Source organism: Myotis daubentonii, chromosome 15 (assembly GCF_963259705.1).
Source record: "Myotis daubentonii chromosome 15, mMyoDau2.1, whole genome shotgun sequence".
NCBI classification, from domain to species: Eukaryota; Metazoa; Chordata; class Mammalia; order Chiroptera; family Vespertilionidae; genus Myotis; species Myotis daubentonii.
Genome location: NC_081854.1, coordinates 26,310,404 through 26,335,957, shown reverse-complemented (window position 1 = coordinate 26,335,957; position 25,554 = coordinate 26,310,404). Strand labels below are relative to the sequence as shown.

General features: G+C 52.1%; 3 protein-coding genes and 1 long non-coding RNA gene across 14 annotated transcripts; 2 read left to right on the top strand and 2 right to left on the bottom strand.

Annotated features, from left to right (window-relative positions):
* Positions 1–2,931: 2,931 nt before the first annotated feature.
* On the bottom strand, positions 2,932–7,721 carry SBSN (suprabasin). 3 transcript variants are annotated; one of them, XM_059666819.1, is made up of 5 exons: positions 7,212–7,721; positions 5,636–7,049; positions 4,157–4,222; positions 4,004–4,048; positions 2,932–3,112 (listed from the first exon to the last, which is right to left on the bottom strand). In XM_059666819.1, exons 1-5 carry the CDS (start codon positions 7,658–7,660, stop codon positions 3,089–3,091), a joined length of 1,998 nt encoding a protein of 665 aa, XP_059522802.1. In that variant the 5' UTR covers positions 7,661–7,721; the 3' UTR covers positions 2,932–3,088. The 3 variants fall into 3 exon arrangements, with proteins under 3 accessions (XP_059522802.1, XP_059522803.1, XP_059522801.1); XM_059666820.1 differs by having other exon boundaries at positions 5,636–5,881; positions 7,286–7,711; XM_059666818.1 differs by having other exon boundaries at positions 5,636–7,719.
* Positions 7,722–8,072: 351 nt separating this feature from the next.
* LOC132216997 (uncharacterized) lies at positions 8,073–23,007 on the bottom strand. 8 transcript variants are annotated; one of them, XR_009448830.1, is made up of 8 exons: positions 22,866–23,007; positions 22,508–22,623; positions 21,762–21,903; positions 20,600–20,949; positions 19,991–20,280; positions 17,483–17,547; positions 15,296–16,883; positions 14,047–15,057 (listed from the first exon to the last, which is right to left on the bottom strand). It is a non-coding gene; the product is annotated as an uncharacterized LOC132216997 (long non-coding RNA). The 8 variants fall into 8 exon arrangements; XR_009448832.1 differs by having other exon boundaries at positions 20,156–20,280; XR_009448829.1 differs by lacking the exons at positions 14,047–15,057; positions 15,296–16,883; positions 17,483–17,547 and adding exons at positions 8,073–8,169; positions 8,200–10,179.
* On the top strand, positions 12,599–22,866 carry GAPDHS (glyceraldehyde-3-phosphate dehydrogenase, spermatogenic). The gene is made up of 11 exons (XM_059666824.1): positions 12,599–12,967; positions 15,495–15,702; positions 16,496–16,592; positions 16,752–16,858; positions 19,921–20,011; positions 20,107–20,225; positions 20,633–20,714; positions 21,016–21,167; positions 21,327–21,489; positions 22,529–22,626; positions 22,705–22,866. Exons 1-11 carry the CDS (start codon positions 12,901–12,903, stop codon positions 22,775–22,777), a joined length of 1,257 nt encoding a protein of 418 aa, XP_059522807.1. The 5' UTR covers positions 12,599–12,900; the 3' UTR covers positions 22,778–22,866.
* A 38-nt stretch (positions 23,008–23,045) lies between the features above and the next one.
* TMEM147 (transmembrane protein 147) lies at positions 23,046–24,809 on the top strand. 2 transcript variants are annotated; one of them, XM_059666822.1, is made up of 7 exons: positions 23,046–23,239; positions 23,310–23,379; positions 23,813–23,872; positions 23,958–24,094; positions 24,232–24,316; positions 24,406–24,527; positions 24,611–24,809. In XM_059666822.1, the coding sequence occupies exons 1-7, from the start codon at positions 23,163–23,165 to the stop codon at positions 24,732–24,734; spliced, it is 675 nt and encodes a 224-aa protein (XP_059522805.1). In that variant the 5' UTR covers positions 23,046–23,162; the 3' UTR covers positions 24,735–24,809. The 2 variants fall into 2 exon arrangements, with proteins under 2 accessions (XP_059522805.1, XP_059522806.1); XM_059666823.1 differs by lacking the exon at positions 23,310–23,379 and having other exon boundaries at positions 23,100–23,239.
* The last annotated feature ends 745 nt before the right edge of the window (positions 24,810–25,554 follow it).

Sequence of the window (25,554 nt, the reverse complement as noted above, 5' to 3'; positions counted from 1 at the left end):
TGCACTTCCTGAAAGAGCCAAATATAGAAACTTATTTTTAAAGAGGACTTACTTTGAAGCAGCCCACTCCCCAAGGGTCCCAGGGAAGCATGCCACCTCACTAGCAGAGATCACCAGCAGGGAAGTGCTCTTGAAGAGAGCCCGCCATCACCACTTACTAGCTGGGTGGCCTCAGGCAACTCTCTCCCTTCCCTGAACCTCAACTTTATCATCTGTAAGGGGATAATCATGGTACCTGCCTCATGAGAGGTTGTGAGGCTGGAATGAATCACGTCTGTAAGTGCTTAGCATAGACATAGTAAGCACCCAATAAAGATGGCTGCCCGGTCCCACCCAAAGTCCTCTCCTTGTTCTTCCACATCTGCAGAAACTGGCACCTCCTGTCTTTGTTACTCCCCAGCCTGGCTCCACCTTCCTGTCTCAGGTGCCTCATTCTTGCTCACACTTATTCCAAGGCCTTTCCCAAGTCTTCTCAAGACTTCCCTCTACCAGTTGCCAGCCATGTGTGCCTAGCCTGACCTTTCCTTTTAAACCTCTTAGTCTAGAGGGAAAATGGATATGAAATAAGTAAATACAGGTGTCCCCCCAAAAAAAACATATATATTGAAACAGCTGATTGCTCAATTTTGAGAATGAAATGTATTTTGATAAACATTGCCTTTATAATTATTCAAAGTGTGTGTACACATTTTGGGGGGACACCCTCTATATAACTACAAATTGTCGTATGTGCTATGAAGAAAAAAAATCAGTGTACCATGAGAAAGAATAACAAAGGGGGTCTTTTGTTCAGATTGTGTGGTCAAGGTAGCTGAGACCTAAAGAGCGAGGAGGAACTAACATAGGGGACAAAAGGGACATGGAGGTTTTTACCTCTAATTCTCCTTCACCTTTTTCACCTATGCCCCCACCCCTCTCTCCTCTGGTAGCTATCAATTTGTCCTTTGTACCTATGTGTGTTTCTGTTTTGTTTGTTCATTTGTTCTGCTTTTTGGATTCCACATGTATTGAAGTTTTATGGTATTTGTTCTTCTCTGACGTATTTCACTTAGCATAATGCCTTCTAGGTCAGGTCCATTCATGGTGTTGCAAACAGTCAACTATACTTTAATTTAAAAGGGGGGAGCATATAGAGAATATTCCTAGCAGAGTGAACAGCATGCAAGGCCTCGAGGCAAGAATGTGCCATGCTCCTTTTACTCTTCAAAACCAGCTACGATCTTCTTTTCCAGAAGCCTCCCAGTGTTGACTCCCAGTACATAATGATTTACCCCATACCTCTTTGGCAAATATATTCAGCAAGAAAATGTGCATACAAATAAAATCAGTGCAAGTTTTTACTTTATGACAGGGTGATTCCCTTGAGTATTCCCTTTCCAGAAGGGAGTCCTCCAGTCCATATGAAACAATGTCCAGCACAGAGTAGTCTTTCAGTAATGTGTGCTATGAATGAATGCTTCTCTTTTAAAAAATGCAGGAAATAGATGTCTGAAATTTACTTTGAAATGCATAAAAAATGTATTGATAGATGCCTAGATGGAGAGATGTGTGTGATTGATGGATGTGTGATAAAGCAAGCATAGAAAAATGTTAGTGGTAAAATCTAAATAGTGGGTATGCAGGTGTCCACTCTAAAGTTCTTCATCTTTGTGCTAAATTAGAAACATTTTCAATATAAAGTGTCAGGAACATCACCTTTATCGTGCACACCCTCCCTGGTGTGTTATTTGTTCTTACTGCTGCATTGCCTTGCATTTGTTTTCATATTCTGTTTCTATGCCTTGTCTCCTCAGGAAGCCTGTAAATTACAGGGCAGAACACTGTCTCTTTTTTTTTCTTTTTCTTTTGGTCCCACCATTGATGGAATTTTGATGCTGGGAGCCATGTTTACAGTCCTCTTCTGCAAACAAGCATCCTTGTTTATAGAGGAGGAAATTAATGGCCCCTGTGGGGGCACAGGATCCTGATTGGAATGCAGGTCTCTCAGCAGGTTCTGGCAATAGGAAGGCCTGCTGCTTTCTCATGGGCCACCCAGGGCAAGTGCTCTGCACCTCTGAGCCTCAGTTTCCTCGTCCATACAATGGGGATCATAAGAGGACTTATGCCTTTGGGTTGGGGGAAGTTTAAATGGTTACAGAGCATGAGCACTCGTCACAGTAAGTGCTCAATAGGTAGTAGCTCTATGATGACTCCACAGGCTTTGGTCATCACAGATCTGAAAGCTGGGCCTCCTCCGTCACCATTCCTGCCTCTGTGAAGAAGCTCTCCCTCCTGCCACCAGTGTGCCTTTCCCCTGAACCTTTGGCCTTCCTCCCAGAGAGGGGACCTCCCAAATGCATGTCTTTCCTCTCTCCTTATTCACCGATTCCCATAGCTACTGATGCCAAACAAGGGAAGACCTCTTTGTTTAGAATATCCCTTGTAGCTGTTAGGCTGTTTCTCCCTCCAAATACTAGTCATGTTCTTAACCTGTGCAAGCCTCTACATGCTTCTCAATAAAATGGGGCAATAACAGTACCTCTTACCTAACTGGTTGGGAGACTTCAGTGATGTCATGCATGTAAAGCACCCGTCAGGGAGCCTAGCAGGCCTAACTGCATAATAAGTCCAAGTAATCGTTGTTATTCCTTTGGCGCAACATCCCCTGAATGAGGATGCTGAGATGGCTTCTGCCATCTCTTCCCTGGTTTCCGCCCCCACTACTGGCCTGAAGTGGCTCTCCTTCATGATGCTCCTCCCAGTGCTGACCACGAACCTTGCACATGAATGGAACTCGGTTTGTCTCTCTAACCGCCTTCTTAGATCTGATCAGCCTGAAATCTCCAGCTCAACCTGTCCTGTACATCAGACCCCCAGCTCTCAGAATAGAAGCAAGAAGAGAAAAGACAAGCCTCCCCTCACATCCCTCCTTAGGAAGCATGTGGACCATAATGAGAGTATGTTGTGTCATGTTTATTCACAAATCTCAGTACAGTTCCCTCAAGGGACGCCCGAAATCTGCCCGCCCCCCATCCCTAGCTCCTCCAAGTCATTTCAGCTGATATGCCAACAGGAAAGCCAGTCTGCTCAGCAAGGCCAGTGCATCAGTTTAGGGAATGATGTCGGCGACGCTCTGGAAGAGAAAAGGAGATAGGGAGTGAATGCAGGGTATGCAGTCATAAGGGCAGTGAGACCTTTGCCCTCATATCCTTCCCTAGAGAAATGAGAGGGAGACTGGCTACTTTGGCCCAGTAATTGCCTATGTTCTTGAGAATATCTTAAGGAAGGTAGCACCTAGATTGAGAAAGAACAGGGAGCCAGTACTCCCGGGCAGAGATGCCAAGAGGGGGGACTCTGTAAGAACTGAGAAGCCTTGTCTGCTTTGCCTCAGAGAATCCCCTGCCACCCCATAGCCCAGGAATAAGCAAGGTGTGCCTTTGGATTCCAGGAGCAGTCTAAAGAGCTGTTTGTTACACACCCTTAGCCTTCCGCCCAGCCTCAGGCAGCTGAGGTACTCAATCCAAAGAGTACAGCTAGGACTTTACTTTGGATGAGGATCCCATGGGAGTCTTGATTCAGGGAAAGGACAGAGCTACAGTTCCCACCACCCAGCATATTGCTGTAAGACAGCAGGGATGCATAGCAGGGGTGTTTACAGTAGGTTGAGGTAGGGAGGGAGTCACAGAGGAAATGATGAGGAGAGATGGTGGGCACATGGAGGGGATGGTTCCAGCCACCCCTCTCTCCCTGGCTCATAGATGCACATGTGCCACTGGAGGTCTTTTCTGCCAGCTTGTGTTTGCTTCAGTGGGAATGAAAAACACCCAAGAGGTAAACGCAGGATGCAAAGGGTAAGGAGCAGGTGAAGAAAGGGACAAGCAGGGCTGGGAAATGGGTTGCATAGTCTCTGAAAGGCTGAGAGTCTGTCCACAGTGAAGTTGTCTATGAGCAGGCAATGGGAAGGGCAATGTACAAACATCTCCCAAGACAGAGAGCAGAAATCTAAAACCATGTGGGCACTTACCCTCCATAGAGCTGGAAAGTTGATGAAGGGCTTGTTGACCGAAGCCTGGAATTCAAAGACAAGAGGGTCAGTGCCCATCATCCACCCCAACACCATCTTGGGAGGGCCTCCATTCCCCCACTTCCAAGTCTATGCTTTGCTCGTGAGACTTACTCCAGATGTTAATGTTGTGGTTGCGCCCCCTCCGTGATGGCCGGTGGATCCGCCTGGGTGACCGCCCTGTTGACAAAGCCCAGACCATCATTACAACCCCTCAATCCCTGAGGGTCTCCCAAGTTCCTTTTCCCCAGTTACCTGCTGCCCCCTAGGGTGACTAACCCACTATCCCTCACTGTCCAGAAAGAAACCCAAAAGCCTTGTTGCTGTGGTAATTCTGTAAGAGATGGGGAGAAAAGCCAGTAAGGATGTCTGCCCCTACTGACTACTCTTCCCCCCATTCCCTTTTATTTTAGTTAATGAGATGCTTTCAGTCCCTGAGAAGTGGCCTGGCTAGAAAGGGAACCCAGAAGACCCACACAAATGCCAAGACCATAGTTAACCTCAGCCTTGACCTCAACTCTATCCCCTTCACACACACTTGAGCCTGATCCCTAACTCAGGTTGATCCCTATCTTCAATCCTGTCCCCAGATACTCAGCAGTGCCACTCTGCTGCTGCTGCCGGCCTGGAGCCGTATCACAAACCTCCCTCTCCTGGTCTCTACATGGTGAATCCTGCTGTCTGTCTCAGAGCCTACCATGCATGCTTTCTACATAGACCCTTCCTCCCCACCCACATCCCTGGCTCCCTGCCTGGAAGCCAATGTGGTTATAGGCTTTGAGGCCTGGGCCAGTCCCTCAAGATAGTATCCCAAAGCCTCCTCATGGAGATTAGAGTGGAGAATTGAAGCAGGCAGGGGACTGCCTTCTATTGCCAAGCTCCTTCCTTGGTACCTGTTCAGCTAAGCATAGTGCTGCTTGCCTCTCCTGTCCTCCAGTAACTGTTCCCTCTACCTAAATGGGGATCAGAAACCCTCCAGGAGACCTATTCTGATGAGGCATGTGAAGAAGAGGAAGAACCCGGGCCTGTGATTTGCCGAAGATGTGTGCTAGCCACAGGACCCTGGCAAATCCCCTTAAACCTCACTGAGCTCCAGTTCTCTCATCTGAGAATCAGGGAGTCAAGACAGCCTCCTCGCCCTGACAACCTCAAAGGCTCGTTATGAAAATTAAACAAAAAAGGGCTTATCTCCAAAGCTATTCCTCATGTTCACACTCATATTCTGCCTTTTCTCAATACCCATCTGCTCCCACAGTCACAGATACTGGCTCAGTAATTGGTTCCTGTTCCCCAGGAGCGGCTTCATGTTCCTCCCTCCAGTCCTCCTCAACTAGGAGGGCAGCTCCCGGAGGCGGGGCTGGGTCACATTCACACTATCTGGTTTAAAGCTTTGCAGATAAGACAGCTTGATCCATCTGACCATCTGACCACCAGCTCCTTTGTAAAGAAGGAGAGGAAGGAGGGCACGGTTATATAGCTGCCTAAGCTTCTTTCACCACATGAAGGTTACCTGGGCTCCCCAAATGTCTTAAAGGTTTAACCTCTCCCTCCCCCAGCCCCCTTCTCCCCATTTCCCCACCCCTGTTCACCTACATTCAGCAGCTGGTTGGCCTCCTTGCCGTCTTGGTTGACCCCATAATGAGCATTCTGCTGCAACCTGTCCACCTCCTTCCCGGCCTGGCCAGCAGCATGGTGGACACCTTGGCCAAGTTTCTCCGCTTCCTTTCCAGCCTGGCCAGCAGCGTGGTTGACCCCTTGGCCAAATTTCTCTGCCTCCTTCCCGGCCTGGTTGACCCCATCGTAGACCCCGTGGACTACTTTGTCTGCCTCCTTTCCGGCCTGTTCAACAGCATGGTGAACTCCCTGGCCAAACTGATCCACCTCCTTCCCAGCCTGGTTGACTCCATTGTGAACCCCTTGGACCACTTTTTCCCCCTCTTTCCCAGCCTGCCCTGCTGCATGGTGGACCCCCTGACCAAACTTCTCTGCCTCCTTCCAGGCCTCACTAACCTCATGGTGGACCCCATGGCCAAACTGTTCCACCTCCTTCCCAGCCTGGTTGACTCCATTGTGGACCCCTTGGACCACTTTTTCCCCCTCTTTCCCAGCCTGCCCTGCTGCATGGTGGACCCCCTGACCAAACTTCTCTGCCTCCTTCCAGGCCTCATTAACCTCATGGTGGACCCCATGGCCAAACTGTTCCACCTCCTTCCCAGCCTGGTTGACCCCAGGATGGACACCTTGGACTATTTTGTCTCCCTCCTTTTCAGCCTGTCCTGTGGCATAATGAGCATCCTGCCCAAACCACCCCACCTCCTTCCCAGCCTGGTTCACCCCATGATGGACCCCTTGGACTATTTTGTCTCCTCCTTTCCCAGCCTGCCCAATAGCATGGTGGACCCCCTGGCCAAACTTCTCAGTCTCCTTCCAGGCCTCACCAATCCCATGATGAACCCCCTGGCCAAACTTCTCAGTCTCCTTCCAGGCCTCACCAATCCCATGGTGGACCCCCTGGCCAAACTTGTCTGCTTCCTTCCAGGCCTCACCAATCCCATGATGGACCCCCTGGCCAAACCTCCCTGCCTCATTCCCAGCCTGCCCAGCGGCATGGTGGAGCCCCTGGCCAAACCTCCCTGCCTCATTCCCAGCCTGCCCAGCGGCATGGTGGAGCCCCTGGCCAAACCTCCCTGCCTCATTCCCAGCCTGCCCAGCGGCATGGTGGACCCCCTGGCCAAACTTGTCTGTTTCCTTCCAGGCCTCACCAATCCCATGATGGACCCCCTGGCCAAACCTCCCTGCCTCATTCCCAGCCTGCCCAGCGGCATGGTGGACCCCCTGGCCAAACTTGTCTGTTTCCTTCCAGGCCTCACCAATCCCATGATGGACCCCCTGGCCAAACCTCCCTGCCTCGTTCCCAGCCTGTCCAGTGGCATGGTGGAGCCCCTGGCCAAACCTCCCTGCCTCGTTCCCAGCCTGCCCAGCGGCATGGTGGAGCCCCTGGCCAAACCTCCCTGCCTCGTTCCCAGCCTGTCCAGTGGCATGGTGGAGCCCCTGGCCAAACCTCCCTGCCTCATTCCCAGCCTGCCCAGCGGCATGGTGGACCCCCTGGCCAAACTTGTCTGCTTCCTTCCAGGCCTCACCAATCCCATGATGAACCCCCTGGCCAAACCTCCCTGCCTCACTTCCCGCCTGGTTGACCCCATGATGGACCCCCTGAATCACTTTGTCTGCCTCCTTCCCAACCTGTCCAGCAGCGTTGTTGACCCCATGGATAAACTTCTCTGCTTCCTTTCCTGCTTGTCCGACGCCATTGTTGGTACCATGGGCTACCTTGTCCAAGCCGTGGTTGAGCCCCTGGATGTCCTTGTCCAGCTCCTTGCCGGCCTGGCTCCCCATGTTGCTAAGTCCATTAAAAACTTTCTCCACTTCCCTTCCAGCTTGAGTGATGCCATTATTGATGCCTTCCAGGGCCTTGCCCACCTCTCTCTCTGCATTGCTCAGCCCTCGGTTGATCCCTTCAATGACCTTCTCAATGGGGTCATCACTGGCTGCCCATCCAGGCAGGGCCCCCAAAAGCAGTAGGAGGGAGCAGGAACTGATCAAACTGGCAAGATGCATATTGTTGGGAGGGTGGGGAGGATGCAGAGAGGAACCAGTGAAGACGAGCTGCTATTTATCTTCTGCTTCCCTCCCTCTTCTCCACCCTTCATGACTCAATTACCCCCGTGAGGCACTGACTTGGTCTCCAGTCAAGGAGGTATTTCCCAGGGAGATTTGAGGTTGAGCAATGAAGAGGAGGAGGAAGAGAAGGTGAGTCATGAATAAAGAATACTCACATGGCATCTTTGCTCCCTGCCCCGTCCAGGCCCTCCACCCCAGAGCCTAGATGTCTGCCCTTCCAACTACCTCCTCTTTTCATTCCTCACCCACTAGCCAGGCCTCCGCTCTCCCAACCCCACCTTCAGTAACCCCCCATCTCTGGCTCCTCAGCTTCTTCACTCCTCTCAGGGGATCAAGGATCCAGCTTCCCAGCATTGAGATTCTAGAAAGATAAGAGGTACAGTCAGGGGGACGTGAGCACTTTCAGGGAGATGAGGAAATCATCAGACCTTGTTCCTGTTGACCCACTCCACACACACACACACACACACACACACACACACACACACACACGCACTTTACTACGCTTCAGCCACACAGGACTTCCCCCTGGCCTTCAAAACCACCCAGTTCATTCCTGCCGTTGGCCTTGCCCTTGTTGTTCCCCCTAGTCCTGAAACACACCAAGCCCATCCCTGCCTAAGGGCCTTTTCCCTTGCTAGTCTGTCTGGTATCAGTACTTAGATCTTCACATGGCAAGTTCCTCCTCATTCTGCTTTTGGCTCAAATATTACCTTCTCAAAAACTTTCCTGGCCGCCCCCCAGTTATACTCTGTAATATCATCCTTTGGTTTTTATAGCACTTAATTGATCCAAAACTACCTTTTTTATTGTCTGTCCCTCGTATCAGATTATAAACATCCAGAGGACAGGGCTTTGTCTGTGTTAGTTACTGCTATATCCCCAACGTCTAGAACATTGCCTGGAGTTCAGTAGATATTTATAAATTGGACAAATGGATGGATTAGAAGAAGCCAAAGGAAGGATAGGCTTAAGTCTGAGTCTCAGAGGGTGCTGGGGGGGAAGGGTGCCTGGGTCCCCAGAGTAGCCTAGAGTCCCTTGGGAAAGGTTGCAGATTTTGGAGCCAGGATCACATTCTCATCACAGAACCCTAGCCTCCTGCCTCCCAGCCCTTGGGCAAGGGCAGGGGGCTGATTGCCAGGAGCTGGGACAGGACGCAGTGCCTCCTGAAAAGCCGGTTAAGGCAGCCATGGGGAGGGGCTGGAGACCCAGAACAGCAGGAGACTGTCAGCCAGAACCTGGGCTGGGGGCCAGGAGCTCATTCTTCCTGACCTCCTCCCCCTGGAGACTCATAAGTCCCAACCTGAAGCCCAGGTGCCGGCATGGCAGCGTGTCGGAGGAAGAGACTGCTAAGAGGTGGCCTCCGTGTGAAGAGAGGTGTCAGGAGGAAGCACAGGCAGCGGTTTGCAGATCTGTGGCAGAATACCTATCTGGAGCTAGTTTAGAGGGAGACAGACCAGAAGGACAAGAGCCAGTGGGTGGGTACAGTTGGGTGAAGGGGTGTAAGATATTTGGGTTTTTGTGCCAAGGGGAGAGACTGAGAGAGGGGGTGGAGGTGGGATTGCAAGTGGGAAGGCCAGGCAGGAAGGAATGTGCAGGGTGTGAGCAAGTGGGGGTGGCAGAGTTATGTGTGTGGGTGCCCAGGTGTGGTGAGAATCTGCAAGTGTGTTGGGTCTTTGCTGAAACAAGGACAACACGGCCCACTTCCCTTGGTAGACCCAGGTTCCACCCCAGATCCTGGACACTTGGCTCTATCCAGAACCAGGCATCCGAGACCCAGAGGCCCAGGAGCTTCTGCCTTCTCTGTGCTCTGCCTATAGAGGGTGACTAATTGTGCCACCTTTCCATGCTTGAGTTCATCGTAGGTTTCCAAGTTTCACGCTCCAGGAACAAAGCCAAATCCCTGGGCAACCTCAGGTGTGGCTTTTCTGTCCAGTGCCTAAATGAGGGAGTTTCCCGTGCCAGGAGATTGCTGGGTGGGGAGCTCCAGAATCCTAATCCTCCCTGAGATTGACAGGTGGGGTTTCTCCATTTGTCTTTCCACCCCTCTCTCTGCCCTACCCTACCATCTTCTGTCAGCCTCAGGCCCCCTCCTCAGTGCTCCATTCCCATTGGCCACTATTTGGTTTGGATTTTGGCATCTATCTCTGTGAGACTGGCCTGCCATCCTCTGCTGATTTTGGCTACATGGCTGTGTTGCTTTCCTAGAATGAGGGGTGGAGCTTTCAGTCATGGAGCCATCACAGCTCCCCCAAAGAACTCCCAAGAAGTTCGCCATGAAAGTACACAGTGTGCATGCCAATCCACAGGGCCTCTGAACATGCACCCTGCCCGGAGCCTCTCTGCACAGGAGCTGCCGCAGGCTTCCCAGCTCTGGTTAGGATCTGCAACATTTCCTATAGTCTGGCAAATACTTGTTCCTGGTACTCTGGCAGATCTTGTCATAAAATCAGGATCTGAAAAAAAAAAATCAGGATCTGAATCAGCCTTTGGGATCTTAACTCTTTGTCTCTTGTTATTGACCTACTCAGATCTGCCATTTCTTTTTGTACCGATTTTGGTCCTTTATATTCTCTAAGAAATATTTTAATTTCATCAAGCGTTTCATATTTATTATTGTAAAGTTGTACAAAATCGGTCCCTTTTCAGTCCTGGCTTTATTTGTATGGTCTTTCCACCCCTCTTGATCATACATGTAAAGTTCGCCCCCCCTTTGTTTAATCACTACTTTTTTTTATTGAGGTCTCCCTATCTGTATGTACACCCAATTTAGTAGATTCATTCCCACCTCTCCCAGGCCATCCAAGCAGGAAGGTCTCACCCTCACCCTATCCCATGGCAGTTGCTTTCCCATGGAGGGTTGGGGAAGAGGTCATATCATTGTGCCCCTTCTTGTTTCCACACCTCTTTCTGGGATGGTGACTCCTTCCTGGCTCCAACCCCCACACCCCTAAGTCTTGGTCACAGTTGTGTGTCAACTGGCCCTGCAGGTGCCTGCCTGTGAGTCACAGGTGTGCAAGCAAGCCCCCACCCACAGTGCTTTAGGGGAAGGGGACCATCTGTCCTTTGGTTCTTCCCCAAACGTTTGTGGAAGCTTGCTTTGTTCCAGGCACAGTTCTAGGTGCTGGAGGCCCAGGGGTGAACAAAATAAACAAGAATGCATGCCTTGTGGGAGACAATGAACAAGTAAATCATAACTAGGTCATGACAAACTACAATTCAGTGGTTCTCAACCTTCTGGCCCTTTAAACACAGTTCCTCATGTTGTGACCCAACCATAAAATTGTTTTCGTTGCTGCTTCATAACTGTCATGTTGCTACTGTTATGAATTGTAATGTAAATATCTGATATGCAGGATGGTCTTAGGCGACCCCTGTGAAAGCGTCGTTCGACCGCCAAAGGGGTTGCGACCCACAGGTTGAGAACTGCTGAACTACATGAAAAGCCACAAGGAAAAGAATGGGGTTTAGAGACATCTGCTGTGAGTGAAGTGTGGTAGCAACCATCTCAGGTGGAAATTATAGTTTAACTTTAACCCTGCTGTTTGGCTTATGTACCTATTTGCTTTGTTTAACATGGACAATTTTGATTTTCTGAATTATATAAATCATCCCATTCAATTAAATGTCTTATTGATTGTAATGTGAATATCCCATGGGTTGTGGTCATACTGGTCTTAGAAAGCACATTTTTCCTTCACCTGGGAAGGACAGCACAGTTATACCAAGGTCAGAGGGCTCTAGTCCAGGGGTGGGCAAACTTTTTGACTCGAGGGCCACAATGGGTTCTTAAACTGGACCGGAGGGCCGGAACAAAAGCATGGATGGAGTGTTTGTGTGAACTAATATAAATTCAAAGTAAACATCATTACATAAAAGGGTACGGTCTTTTTTTTTTTAGTTTTATTCATTTCAAACGGGCCGTAGTTTGCCCACGGCTGCTCTAGACCCAAAACTGTAATTTAGATAAACCCAGGTTACCCAAGGGCTCTAGATAATGTGTTTATAACATGCTGTTTAAACTGCTTTTTGCAAACTAGGTTTTGCAAACCCGAGGGCTCTAAATAATGTATTTCTGTCAATTCAGTGACCCCGAGACCCAAAACTATAATTAACATGCTTAATTCTGCTTCTGTAAACTGCTTTTTGCGGGCCAGGTTCCTCATTCCAAACCCTGGGATGTAATCAATACCTTTGTGATTTTTTGCCTATATAACCTTGGAGCTGCCACCATCTTGTTACTATGAGATTTGGGGAATAGCCCCTCATAGTCCCGGACTGCAATAAATGTGACTCTTTAATTCGAGTTCTTGAGGCGTCCTTCTGTGATTCGCGGGGTACATTACAACATGAGGAAAATAAAAGAATAGCATAACCTTTGAGTAGTTTTAGACATTGGAACATCTAACCTAGGATGGGAAGTTAAACAGGCTTCCTGAAGAGTGAGTACATTGAGGGGGTGAGGCTGATGGGAGGTAGTGACTGAGAAAGAAGAGAACTTTAGATGGGGAGTCAGGAGGATCTCTTTTAAAGGGTAACACCTGCCCTGACCCCTGGCCAGTGTGGCTCAGTTGGTTGAGCATCATCCAGTGCACCAAAAGGTCACTGGTTTGGTTCTCTGTCAGGGCACATGCCCAGGTTGTGGGCTTGATGCCCTGTAGGGATGTGTGCAAGACAACCTATTGATATTTCTCTCTCCCTCTACTTTCCTTTCTCTCTAAAATCAATAAAAACATGTCTTTTTTAAAATAAATAAAAATAAAGGGCAACACCTGAGGGAAACCAAGAGGCAGCCAGCTGAGGGGAGGCCTCCGCAGAGCTTCCAGGCATAAAGGAACAGCTGGGGTAACTATGGGGAACGGGGTGTATGTCAAGGAACAGCAGGGAGCCAGTGTGCTTAGGGAGAGGGAAGGGTTTTGAGGACCGGTGTAAAAAGTTGGATTCCATTCTAGACGCCAGCGGCGGCATTGGAATGGTGGTGCACGGTGCGCAGACAGCACACCTCCCCGGGGATGGGATGGGCCCTTTTCGCCACCGCCTCTGTGACATCACTGGACTGTGACGTCACGGCAGAAAGCTCGTGCCCCACTAGCCCCGCGCCCCGCGTCGCAGTAACATCGTCGCAGTAACATCGCCGCGAGTCCCTGGGCAGCCAGGCCATGAAATTTTAGGAGGCCATGCGGAAGCGCGACATCGTCCTCACCAATGTCACCGTGGTCCAGCTGCTACGACAGCCATGCCCCGGTGAGGGAGTAGGCGGAGCCCGCTGGGGAGGTTGGGGGGAGGGAAGAGGGGGTACAGCGCCCGCTGGGTCGGAGCCCCCTCATAGAGCGTCCGCAAAAGAGGGTCAGAAGGCGCGCTCTGGCCGACGGGCTCTACCATCCGGGCCGCTTTCCTCCCACCCTCCAGCCACCCCTCCCCAGTCGGCCACCAGAGTTTGCTGCCAAGTGGTTTTCATGGCGATAGTGGAAGGGAGGATGGGCTGGGCGCCTCGCGCGCGCGTGGTAGAAGGATAGAAGCAGGGGCCGGGACGGAACCTGGGGCCGAGTTTATGAGGGGGCATCTCTGAGGACAGCCGCTGGGTTGAGAAGCTCGGCGAGGGAGGTTTCACCTAAAATTGACGCTCCCGTCGACCAGGGCGGAAGGGCCGCCGGGAGTTGGTGGGCTCCCTCCGTGTTGCACCCAGCGGGGATACTTGCCCCTCCCAGGGCTGTGCCCAGCGCTTCACAGGCGTGCACTTACTGACGCCTCGCAACCACATAGCGAGGTCAGCGTATGTACCGTCCGCTTGTGAAGGAGCGCAAACCGCTTCCCGTGGGTCTCTCACTGGAATCGTGAGTTGGGACTCGGAGTCCCGCTCGCGGCCACTGGGCAGCCCTACTTGACCCAGTCGGAAGTCGCGCGCACACACTCCAACCCAAGGAACCCAGGTCTTCGGGAGGCCACCGTGTCCCCTCCGGGCCTCCTCACTGACCGAGGGGAGTGGGGGTGAGAAACAGCCAGGAAGCTCCTCCCCAAGGGGCTGGGCGTGGCCAGAACCCGCTGCCTGCTGCAGGTGCCCGGCTCTGTGCCCTCTGTGCCCTTGGGCCTCGGCTTTCCCTTTGTCAAGTGGATTTGTAGCATCTGTCTCACAGGATTCTGAGCCCATAAACTAGAGCTCAGCACAGCACCGGGCGTCACCTGTGACAGTGTTTCACCTACGGAAGCTCCGCTGGGCTCCTCCCCGCTCAGTGCAGCAGCTTTTCTCCAGCCCCGGTCCCGCACCCCTAGAATGGAGGGGAAGGCTAGGCGACGTTGGGAGAGTTTAGGTAGAGTAGATTCATCCCTACTCTTAATCCAGATGGACAAATCTCCTGTTATAGCAGGAACAGAACCCCAAGGAATGCAAACATCCTAAGGTCACCAATAATCACAGGGCCTCTGCCACCAATAAAGACTAATACTTTTATGAACTTGTACTAACTGCAAACACCCACAGCCCAGCCTCAGGCCACAAGGTCTGTGGCAGCCAGAGAGGTCAGGGAGACAACAGGCCAGCTGGCCGCTGGCTCCCAGCCACACCACCTCCCAGGTGCTTTTGATTCTAGTAGTGCCAAAGCCATCTCCCACCTTCATCCTCGGGCCTCTCCATCCCCTTCTCTCCCCCTTTCCTCATGAATACGGAGTATCAGACTTCCTCCCCTGTATAAAAATCAGCACTACTGGACCTTGAGATCTCACTGCGTCCTCCCAAAAGCCCCCAAGGAGAGGGTCGGATGTGATGACAGGAAACTTGCGCAAGGCCAGATGCCAAAGTAGCCGAGGCAGGGATGACAACTGTGCCTGATCCCCAGTATGAAGCCCTCTGCCGGGCAGATCCCTGACTGCTCTCTCCACATCTCCCCTCCTCTCAAGTCTTTACCTGGAGCTCAGATGGCACACCTCCAAGCACAGATGTTCAAATATGCTGTAAGGGAGTGGGAGTATGTTTAGAGAACCGGGAGCTGATAAAGATCTCCATTTGTTTCATGTTCTGGTATATCTGTATTTCCTAAACTTTTCTGAGGGTAAGAATCACCTGAAGTGCTCCTTCGAAACACTTGAGCCTCAAAACAGACCTACTGAGTCAGATTTCCCTCGGAGGCACTTTCTGGATGATGCTTATCAGAACATTTTGGGGACCAGTGGGCTACATGAATTATCAGACCATTTGGGAAAAGGCCTTTGAAATACTAATGTATGTGGAATGTTCCCAGACTATTGTCATAAGCGCTACATATATTATTACTTCATTTAATCCTCACAGTGACCCTCTGAGAGTACTATTATCTCCATTTTAGAAAGGAGGAAACTGACTCAGTGTCATCCCAAGCAACTGTTTTTTTTGTTTTTTTAATATTTTATTGATTTTTTACAGAGAGGAAGGGAGAGAGATAGAGAGTCAGAAACATCGATGAGAGAGAAACATCGACCAGCTGCCTCCTGCACATCTCCTACTGGGGATATGCCCGCAACCAAGGTACATGCCCTTGACCGGAATCGAACCTGGGACCTTTCAGTCCACAGGCTGACGCTCTATCCACTGAGCCAAACCGGTTTCGGCCATCCCAAGCAACTGTTAAAGATACACAGTACCCACTGAATTAGAATTACCAGGGAAGGCCCTGGCATTGATATCTTAAAGCAAGCCCATCCTCTGTTCATTTTGTGGATCAGGTAAGTTTGGGAAACACAGCTCATTTTCTCTCACTGTGATGGTGCAGTTCATTGCCACCCCCACTCCTTCCAACAGTAACCAGACCACCACCGCCGCCGCCACCACCCAAAGTTGAGCCAGAGCCAGAGCCAGAGCCAGAGCCAGTGGTAGAGCCAGACCCAGAACCAGAGCCAGAGCCTATCAAGGAGGAAGCCCCACCTCCTCCACCTCCACCACCTCCTCCACCTCCTCCTCCACCTCAGAAAGTTCCTGTGGTTCGGGAACTGACTGTTGGCATCAATGGGTGAGTCAGCCCTGGCCTCTGAGCCTTCCTGAAGCCATAGGGCCCAGGCATTCCTCCAGTTACTGAATAGGGCATCTCCACATTTCACACCATCAGTGCTTTCACTCTGTCCACCTTGGAGAAGGGGGGGGGGGGGGGAGTAGACAGGGCTTTGTCCCCTAAGAGAGCTCACATTCTGGTGGGAAAACATCAAATAAGGAACATTTGTTTGGTGATGTGTGAATGAACAGTATGAAGTATAGTAAGACTGGAGAGGCCAGTGTTAGCTGGGGTGTCAGGAAAGACCTCTGGGAGATGACACTGGAGTGAGGCCTGAGTGGCAGCTGTGCAGCAAGCAATGGCTTGGGGGCACAGGTGGCAGCACAGTATGCAAAGGACAGGCAGGAATTCAGTGCTGGTGTGGAGCAAGCAAGGCAGAAGAGGAAGGAGTGTTGGAAAGCAGATGGGCCTCGTAAGCCATGGTAAGGAATTTGGATCTAGTTTTACTGATAGAGCTGTAGAGGCTTTCAGGCCAAGAGACGTAATCGGGCCTGAAGTTCTTTAAGATCCATCCAACTACACGATTAGGAATGGGGTAAAGAATGGCTGGGTGAGGAAGCAGGCAAATCAGTTAAGCTGGTGAGATCATGAGCAAGATAATAGCTGCCTGCAGAGGGTTGGCTGCCTTCTTCCCCGAGACCGAGTCGTCCCACCCAGTCCCCTTGAGGAGCCTCCTGCTGCCCCCTTCTTTCCTTCCCCTCCTCTGCCTGCTGGCTGAGGATTCTGAAGACAACCCCAAACCCGTCCTGGACAGATTTGGACGTATCGGTCGCCTGGTGCTGCGAGCCTGCATGCAGAAAGGCGTTAAGGTGGTGGCAGTGAATGATCCATTCATTGACCCGGAATACATGGTGAGTAGTAGGTAAAGGGTAGAATCGGGGGTTCAGGGGTGCTCTCTGGGAGGTTCTCAGGTGCAATATGAAACCTTCACCAAGGCAGGGATTCCTTAGGGATGCTTGCTCCCCCACCCCTGCCACCCCAAAGATCAGGAGCCATTCTGTCTCCCACAGGTGTACATGTTTAAGTATGACTCCACTCATGGCCGATACAAGGGGACTGTGGAATACAAGAATGGACGGCTGGTTGTGGATAAACAGGAGATCAGTGTCTTCCAGTGGTAAGGGCAGCTGTCTGATGCATGCCTGCAACACATTAATGGAGGGAGTGTAAAGATGACATGAATGGGATCCCAGCCTCTCCTTGGGATTCATAACCCCTCAGCATGTATGTCTCCCAGTACTGGTTGGAAGAGGGGGGTCTCAGAGAAGTCTGTGACTGCTAAAATGGTTAGGAAGCACTAACTTAGAAAGATGCCCCACTCTACTCAGGAATACTTTTGATTTAATGCACATTTACAAGTTTTCGCACAGGCATAGCAATTCAACATGTCTAAAACTCACCTCTTGATTCTCCATCAACCCCCAAACCTATTCATCTCCCTTCCCACGAGGCAACATCGACATATGGCCAAGTGCTTCTACTCAGTTCCTACACAACAACCACAGAGGCCTTTTTAAAATGTCAACTGGGCCCGACATCGCCATCTGGCCAAGCGCTTCTACTCAGTTCCTACACAGCAACCACAGAGGCCTTTTTAAAATGTCAACTAGGCCGTTACTCCCCTACTTAAACCCTCCCGCCACCCCAAAAATAAAATCCCAGCTCCTGCTAGGGCCCCACAAGCACTATGAGCCCTACGCCTGAGCCTTCTAATATATCCTCAGCCACACTGGCCATCCACCTCTTGGCCCCATTTCACATAGTTATTGATGTTAATTTTCCTCCATATAAAGATATGTCCAGAATCTGCAAATCAAAAGCATTATTAGATGTTTAATATGCTCCAAAGACACCAAGAAAACTAAAAAATTATAAAACGGAAAACAGTCTACTTCATATTTCTAATGTAAACTATTGGCCACTGCTGGCCCCAATTTGACATACACTTGTGCTTGCATGTTCACAAGCCTTCCCAGCGCTCCTCCCAGCAGGTCCACTCCAGCCCCTCTCATTTACTGGGGTGTAGGGAGTGTGAATAAAAGAGGGACAAGGAAGGCTTGTGGTTAGGTGGTCAGGGTTGGGAAGGAGGGGATGGAGGTGGGGACTGGAACATCAGTGAGAGAAGCTTCTTGACCCAAGTTTGAAATCATAACCAAAAACAATTCCGGCACAGAGGTCATGACTTAGACATACCATGTCCTCTCCTTCAACCTGGGCACCATCATTCCTGCCACTTGCAGCATTCTCCCCCATTGTGCACCCCTACTCAGGTTCTGCGTTGTCAGGTCACTGCAGTGGTTATTCCACCCACCACCCCACTCTGTCACTGCACTGTGGGTGTTTTCCAGGCACAAAAGTGATGTTGCTTTTGTGTGTACTTTATACCCTGCTCAACCCTTTCTAGACAGGCGACCTTGGGCTAAGGAAGTGAATTTCCTTGAGCCTGTTTCTTCATGTAACTGATGGGGATGGGGATCAGATCCACGGCAGACAGCACAGCCAGTTAACAGGCATGTGGAGAGCACTGCGAAGGGCATTTTCCCACAAGGCCTCCTTGCAGGAAGAATCCTGTCAGTTTGTCACCACTATTGCTTTGGCACCTATAGTGCAGGTCCTGGCTCTGGGTAAACTCACAACTTCCTTGAAGAATGAGTGAGTGGAATCCTCAAAACAAGACCCTGGGCAGGAAGGCAGGGCCCGACAGTCTAGGGAAAAGGGCTGGGGTCTCCTGAGGTGCCAACTTAACAACTGTTGCAGAGGAGTTTGAGTTACCCTCCCTCCCCAAATGAGAAGGCAGGAGATGGGGGGCCTCAGAGAAGAGGTCATTGAGCCAAATCATGAAAAGTGTGACCTGACAGAGCAGGTGACCAGGAAAAGAGAGCCATGTGTGGTGGCCCAGGGAGAGGAAGCTACTCATTTGTTCCTTTAATCTGGTAAGCAGCCAGTACAGATCCTAGGACCAGCCTGCCTATACTTCCAGCCAGCTCTCTCTCCTACCCCTTCACCTCTGCCCTGGCTTCTCTACAAAATGCCAATAAGGCATTTAACCCTCAGGGTGTAAGCGTTAAATGATTCAGTGAAGGCAAAGCACTTAGAACATGGGCACGTGGCAGGTGTTCAGTAAACATGCGTAGGATGGCTAATAAAAAATAACCCTACAAACACTGTCTGAACCCCTTTGGAGGGAGCAGGCTCAATGACAAAGGAAACAGACACAACCCTTTTGCCACAAAGCGGTCTAAAAGATGAGACAGATGCTAACAAAAAATCACAAAAGTGAATACTGCAGTTGTGATAAGTCCTGTGAAGAAGACTCATATACAAACCAAGTAGAAAACAGCAATATTTGTTTCAAATGCAAACGTTAAACTATCAAGTAAAAATATAAATTTATAAATTAAAATTTATATTTTTTTGGAAACCAAAAAAGCCTTGACCTTTCTGATGTAAAACACTAACCACTGCTGACCCAGGGTAGCCTGAGGCTACAGTTACACCCGTGCCCCTATTGCTCCCAGGATGTAGTTCCTGTCTTCAGGGACTTGCTCAGCCTCTGGCAGCAGGCTCCCGGTTGCAGAAGCTGAGTGCTAGAGACAAGAGGCAAGGAGGGCCATGGTGAGGTTGTGAGGACAGGGAATCAGAAGCAGTGCAGCAGGCCTCGCCCTTCTGGAGTCTACATTCTAGGCATAGAAAGGGCCTGACCTGGTTGGCAGTAGTCAGGGGTGGTCCCCTGGAGACAGAGGGTGAATGAGCCTGAGTAGGGAAGGTGGCAACTTGTATATACTGGGGCATAGCAGAGGAAGGGCAGTCAAGGTAAGTGGCCAACAAGAGCTGCTCGAAATGTATCAAGATAGGAACTGCAGGGCTGGGAGAGTCAGATCTCCTGCCTCAGAATCTTTGCACTTGGTCTGGAAAGCTTTTCCCCCAAGTGGCCATATATCTGTCCTCACCTCCTCCAATTCTTTACCTCAGCCTCCCTCCTCAGCAAAATGCCAACAGGCAAGACTAGCAGGGTCAAATCCACCTGGGATAACCATGTATGTGTGGGGTGGGGAGAACAGATGGTTACAGGCCAGGTGGGAAGGTGTCTAGTCAGCCTTTCAAACAGTAAAGGCCAGGCACTATGAAGGCAAGGCCATGCAAGGGAGGCTGATACACAGCCCTGCCACCTCTCCATAGCAAGCAGCCCAAAGAGATCCCCTGGAAGTCTGTCGGAAGCCCCTTTGTAGTGGAGTCCACAGGAGTGTACCTGTCCCAAGAGGAAGCTTCCGTAAGTGGGGAGAAGTGGGCGGGGCTGGCCAGGGGGGGTGACACTCAAAGCATCTCATCAGTTCATGACACCAGTGCTCCTTCCTCCTTCCCTAGAGCCACATCCAGGCGGGTGCCTTACGTGTGGTCATCAGCGCACCCTCACCAGATGCACCCATGTTTGTCATGGGGGTGAATGAAAAGGACTATAATCCTGATTCCATGAAAGTTGTCAGGTAACGGGCAGCAACATCCAGAAGTGGGTGGGTGATGTCCAGAGAACATGCCAGCCTGTGATGGGAAGGGATCAGGCTCAGCCTCCCCCTCCCCCAACCGCCACTCCCACTGGTGCTGCTTTCACATCCCCATCTGCTTCTCCCTCCCAAAGTCTTAACAGCCACCATGTTAACATCCCCCTGGACCTGTTAAAAATGCACAACTTCTGGAGAACATGCTTGGGGAGCTTCCCCCAGCTGCACCTCCAGCGCCTCCTTCAGTCTAAAGGCATCCCCAATGATCTTTCTCATCCCCATCCTGACTTTTCACAAATCCGAGCCTCTGAGCATCTCCCCAAAATGAGGTAAGGGTGGAAGGTGGCTCTGACACTCACCTCACAGTTCCCCTGCATACTGGGCTGTTTCAGCAATGCATCCTGCACCACCAACTGCCTGGCCCCCCTTGCCAAGGTCGTCCATGAGCGATTCGGGATTGTGGAAGGACTGATGGTGAGTTGGGGCGAGGGCTGGGCAGGATGGATGGCAGGGAACCTGTACCGCTTCCTCTCGGGATTAGTGTGTGACTTTAATAGAAAGAGACTGGTTTCAAGAGGAAAGGCCCGCCAGTGGTAGAGTCTTTTAAATTCTGTGTAACTCTCGGCAAGGCTGAACCCCAGCTTGCAGGTGCCCCTCCAGTGGTCTGTGGTGGCCCCACAACCTCCACACCTGGCTCATCACTTCAGACCTAAAATAAAGAGGCACAGGAACTTAGGAGCAGGAAGGCCTCACCTCAGCCCTCTTCTTCCCCAAGACCACAGTCCATTCCTACACGGCCACCCAGAAGACAGTGGATGGGCCATCAAAGAAGGCCTGGCGAGACGGACGAGGAGCTCACCAGAACATCATCCCAGCCTCTACAGGGGCTGCCAAGGCCGTGGGCAAAGTCATCCCAGACCTCAAAGGGTATGAGGGCAGAAAGCTGCAACCAGGGTGGGAGGCACACCCTGGGAAGAGCAGACGGGCCCCCATCCTTGAGGTATCTAATGAGAGGAAGGTGGAGGGGAGGGGGTAGATGGAGAAGTCCTTGGGTTCTGACTTCCACCTCCATGTGCGACTGTCCAGGAAGCTGACAGGAATGGCGTTCCGGGTACCAACCCCAGACGTGTCTGTCGTGGACCTGACCTGCCGCCTAGCCCGGCCTACCACATACTCGGCCATCAAGGATGCCGTAAAAGCGGCAGCCAAGGGGCCAATGGCTGGCATACTTGCCTACACGGAGGACGAGGTAGGGACTGAGGAGAAGAGACCCTGGGAGGAGCCCGCTGGGGGGAGAGCGTGACTTCCCACTTGCCAAGGAGCTGCTCACAACGAATCCAGATAGGAACTGCAGGGCTGGGAGTCAGCTCTCCTGCCTCAGCATCTTTGCACTTGCTGCTCCTTGGGTCTGGAAAGCTTTTCCCCCAAGTGGCCATACATCTGTCCTCACCTCCTCCAACTCTTTACCTCAGCCTCCCTCCCTCCTCAGCAAGGTGTTCTTTTTGTGGCCCCTTTCTTCACCTGAAATTCCATTTCAGTCACTGCTGGTCCTGCGAGCACGTGCACTCCAAGAAGGCAAGGACCTGGGGACTATCCTTTCACTTCCATAGCTCCAGCCATCTTCTCAGGGCCTGGCACACAGCAGATGCTCAATACATGCTTCCTGAACAAGACAAAATATACCATTTTTCAACACTTGCTCAGGGCAGGCCATGGGCAGGCACCTTCCCTGTGAAAAACAGATGCCACTGTCCCTGTGTTCCCAGTAGTATCATCTCTGGTGCTGTCTCCCTGGTTTAGCTCCTTGCAAGGCCACCCTCACACAGCCACCAGGGCCTCTTGTTTTAATGGAATCAGATCACACCCGCCTCCCTCCCCCCTGCAGAAAACCTTCCTGTGGCCTTCCACCACACCGGGGCCACAACCCTCCGCCTCTGCGCTGCAGCTCCTCCTGCCTCAGCTCTGCTGAGGGCCTGAGTCAGCCAGACCCAGCCTGGGGCCTCCACCTGGGGCCTCTGTGCCAGCCCGTTCCAAGTGCCTGAATTTCCCCAGGAAATGGTATTTATTGGTGCGGCATCAGGGTGTTCGTGGTCTGTGTCCTCTGGCCGGTCCCCCACCAGCAAAGCCCCCAGGTGCCGCCTTCATATCCCATCCCCACAGCCTGGACACAGCAGGACTCCATCAGAGGTCGTAGACGGATGCATAGCCAATATGCCTGAGTCAGAACCTGGCCTCCTGGAGGTCTCTGCTCTGCGACCCAAACTTACCTCAGAAATTCTGGCACCCAGGTTGTCTCTACGGACTTTATCGGCGACACCCACTCGTCCGTCTTCGATGCTAAAGCCGGCATCGCGCTCAACGACAACTTCGTGAAGCTCATTTCCTGGTACGGGGGGAGGGGTCAGAGGGCGCGGGGAGCTGGGGGAACGGGGCGGGGCCCGCTGACCCTCGACGCCCTCCCCAGGTACGACAATGAATACGGTTACAGTCACCGGGTGGTGGACCTCCTCCGGTACATGTTCAGCCGAGACAAGTGAAGCGCGACAGCCCCTCCACTCCCCCGTGCTCCCTGCCCAGAACCTCACCTCCCGCGGGCCGCCGGTGAAATAAACACAGCGTGCTCACAGCTGGCCCGTGTCTCTGCGCCGCTCCCGGGGGCCCGGCCCCGCAGCCTCCCGCGGCCGGCGCGCGCGGGCCGAGCGCCTCCCCTGGGCGCCGACTCCCCGAGGGCAGACCGGCCCGCGCAGGCGCCGGCGGCCGCGCTCCGCGCCGGGGCGCAGCTCGTGACGTCATGCGCCCGCGCCCTGGACTCCGCTCCCAGAAGGCCGCGCGGGCCGCGGCGGAGGCCGGGGCGCCCGGCGCGGGCTCAGGCGTCTGGAGGGTGAGGTAGCTACCTGCGCTGCGGCGGGCGGGGGCGGCGCCATGACCTTGTTTCACTTCGGGAACTGCTTCGCGCTGGCCTACTTCCCCTACTTCATCACCTACAAGTGCAGCGGCCTGTGAGTGCGGGGCGGCCGCGGGGCGGGGCGGGGCGCGGGCCGGGCGAGCCCTCACCGCCCGCTCCTGCAGGTCCGAGTACAATGCCTTCTGGAAGTGCGTCCAGGCTGGGGTCACCTACCTCTTCGTGCAGCTGTGCAAGGTGAGGGCGCCCACAGCCGCTCGTCTGGCCCCAGGCTCGCAGACCCAGCTGCCCGATGGCGCGGTGTGGTCCTCGGCTCTCCCCATAGAAGATGGCCCTGGGAGGGTGGGACCTGAGGAGACGCTCCAAGCAGCTCTTGCATAGCTGATTTTGTAAGATTGAGAAACTCGGTTATATGGTGTGAAGGGGGTTTGTATGGTTAAGAGCCACCAACCACCACCGGGTGCTGCAAATGCTGCTGGTGGCCGCCAGCCCAGCACCTCCAGGTCTGACCCTGTGATCACCACAGAAAAGCTTCCAGGCCTCTTTCCGACATCTCCACAGGTCCTGTCATCTTGCCCCCTCATCTGGTGGTCCCTCTCCATATGGGAACCCCAGAACCACGCACACTAACTTCCCACACCTTGAGGTGACCTCTGTTTTCTGTTCTCAGATGTTGTTCCTGGCCACTTTCTTTCCCACCTGGGAAGGCGGCATCTATGACTTCATTGGGGTGAGTGGGGCGAGAAAGGGGGGAGGGAGTGCAGAAGTAAGGCCCCCCGGCATCTGTACTTACTCGACCTTAACCCGACCCACAGGAGTTCATGAAGGCCAGCGTGGATGTGGCAGACCTAGTAGGCCTCAACCTTGTCATGTCTCGGAATGCCGGCAAAGGGGAGTACAAGATTATGGTTGCTGCCCTGGGCTGGGCCACTGCAGAGCTCATTATGTCCCGGTGTGTGCAGCAGCCCGAAGCCCAGATTCCTGAGAAAGGACACCTGGGTTTCAGAGAGGTTCTGGAGGGTGGGGGCTCAGATTCTGGGTGCTGAGAGTTTCTGGGTACTGGAGAATCCTTCCCTTTGCCTTTTTCAGTTGCATCCCCCTCTGGGTTGGAGCCCGGGGCATTGAATTTGACTGGAAATACATCCAGATGAGCATTGATTCCAACATCAGTCTGGTAGGCAGTGCTACTGCCCCATACACACCCTTCTGTTGGTGGCAGTACTTCTCCCCAATACTTGGCCCTGACTTCCTGCCTCCCTTCAGGTCCATTACATCATTGCATCTGCCCAGGTGTGGATGATAACACGCTACGATCTGTACCACACTTTCCGGCCAGCTGTCCTCCTGCTGATGTTTCTCAGCGTCTATAAGGCCTTTGTCATGGAGTGAGTTGGGTGGGATTCAAGGATGGGTCCCAAAGGGGCTGGATGATCTGTTTTCCTTCTTTCATTGTGATGTTTCCCCACAGGACCTTCGTCCACCTTTGTTCCTTGGGCAGCTGGACGGCACTTCTGGCCCGAGCAGTAGTGACAGGGCTGCTGGCCCTCAGCACCCTGGCCTTGTATGTTGCTGTTGTCAACGCGCACTCCTAAGCTTGGGTCCCAGGCATTCACATACCTTTTCCTTGTCTCCAGGTTTTAGTGAATTAAACAGTATTTGGGAAGTTGTTTCCGCCTACATCTCTCTCTGGAGCTGTCTGCCAATACCACACTCACCTATGTCCCAGAGGCCCTTGTTCTGGCTTGGGAGCCAGGTAGACAGCCTGGCTCTGACTTGTCCTATGTTCCTATAGCCATTCCTCAGCTCTTTGTTTTTCCAGAGTAGACTGAAGGCCTTGACATATATAATATTTGAGCAGTGGCAAATTAGAGAACAGGCGATAGAGGGAAGCTGGAATCCAAAGTTCTTGGGGGCTTCTCACAGCCTTAACCTGGCCCTCTTACCATATGGGCCCTTCCCTCACTGGTCACCTCCGAGACCCCTGTCCCTAATCCACCCTTTGATCCACCCTTTATATGGCAGCCAAGGGGATCTATCTGAAACCCAGTCTCACTAATTCATCCTCATTACAACCATCTAGAGCAGCGGTTCTCAACCTGTGGGTTGCAACCCCTTTGGCGGTCGAACGGCCCTTTCACAGGGGTCGCCTAAGACCATCCTGCATGTCAGATATTTACATTACGATTCATAACAGCAAAATTACAGTTATGAAGTAGCAACGAAAATAATTTTATGGTTGGGTCACAACATGAGGAGCTGTATTTAAAGGGCCCGAAGGTTTAGAACCACTGATCTAGAGCTCCCCATTGCACCCTGGACCGTTGGGGCAGACTTCTGTGATTCTGAGTTCCTCAGTTCTGTTGCCCTCAGACAAAATCCTGGTCTGAGTCTTCTTAGGGTAGAGTTCAGAGA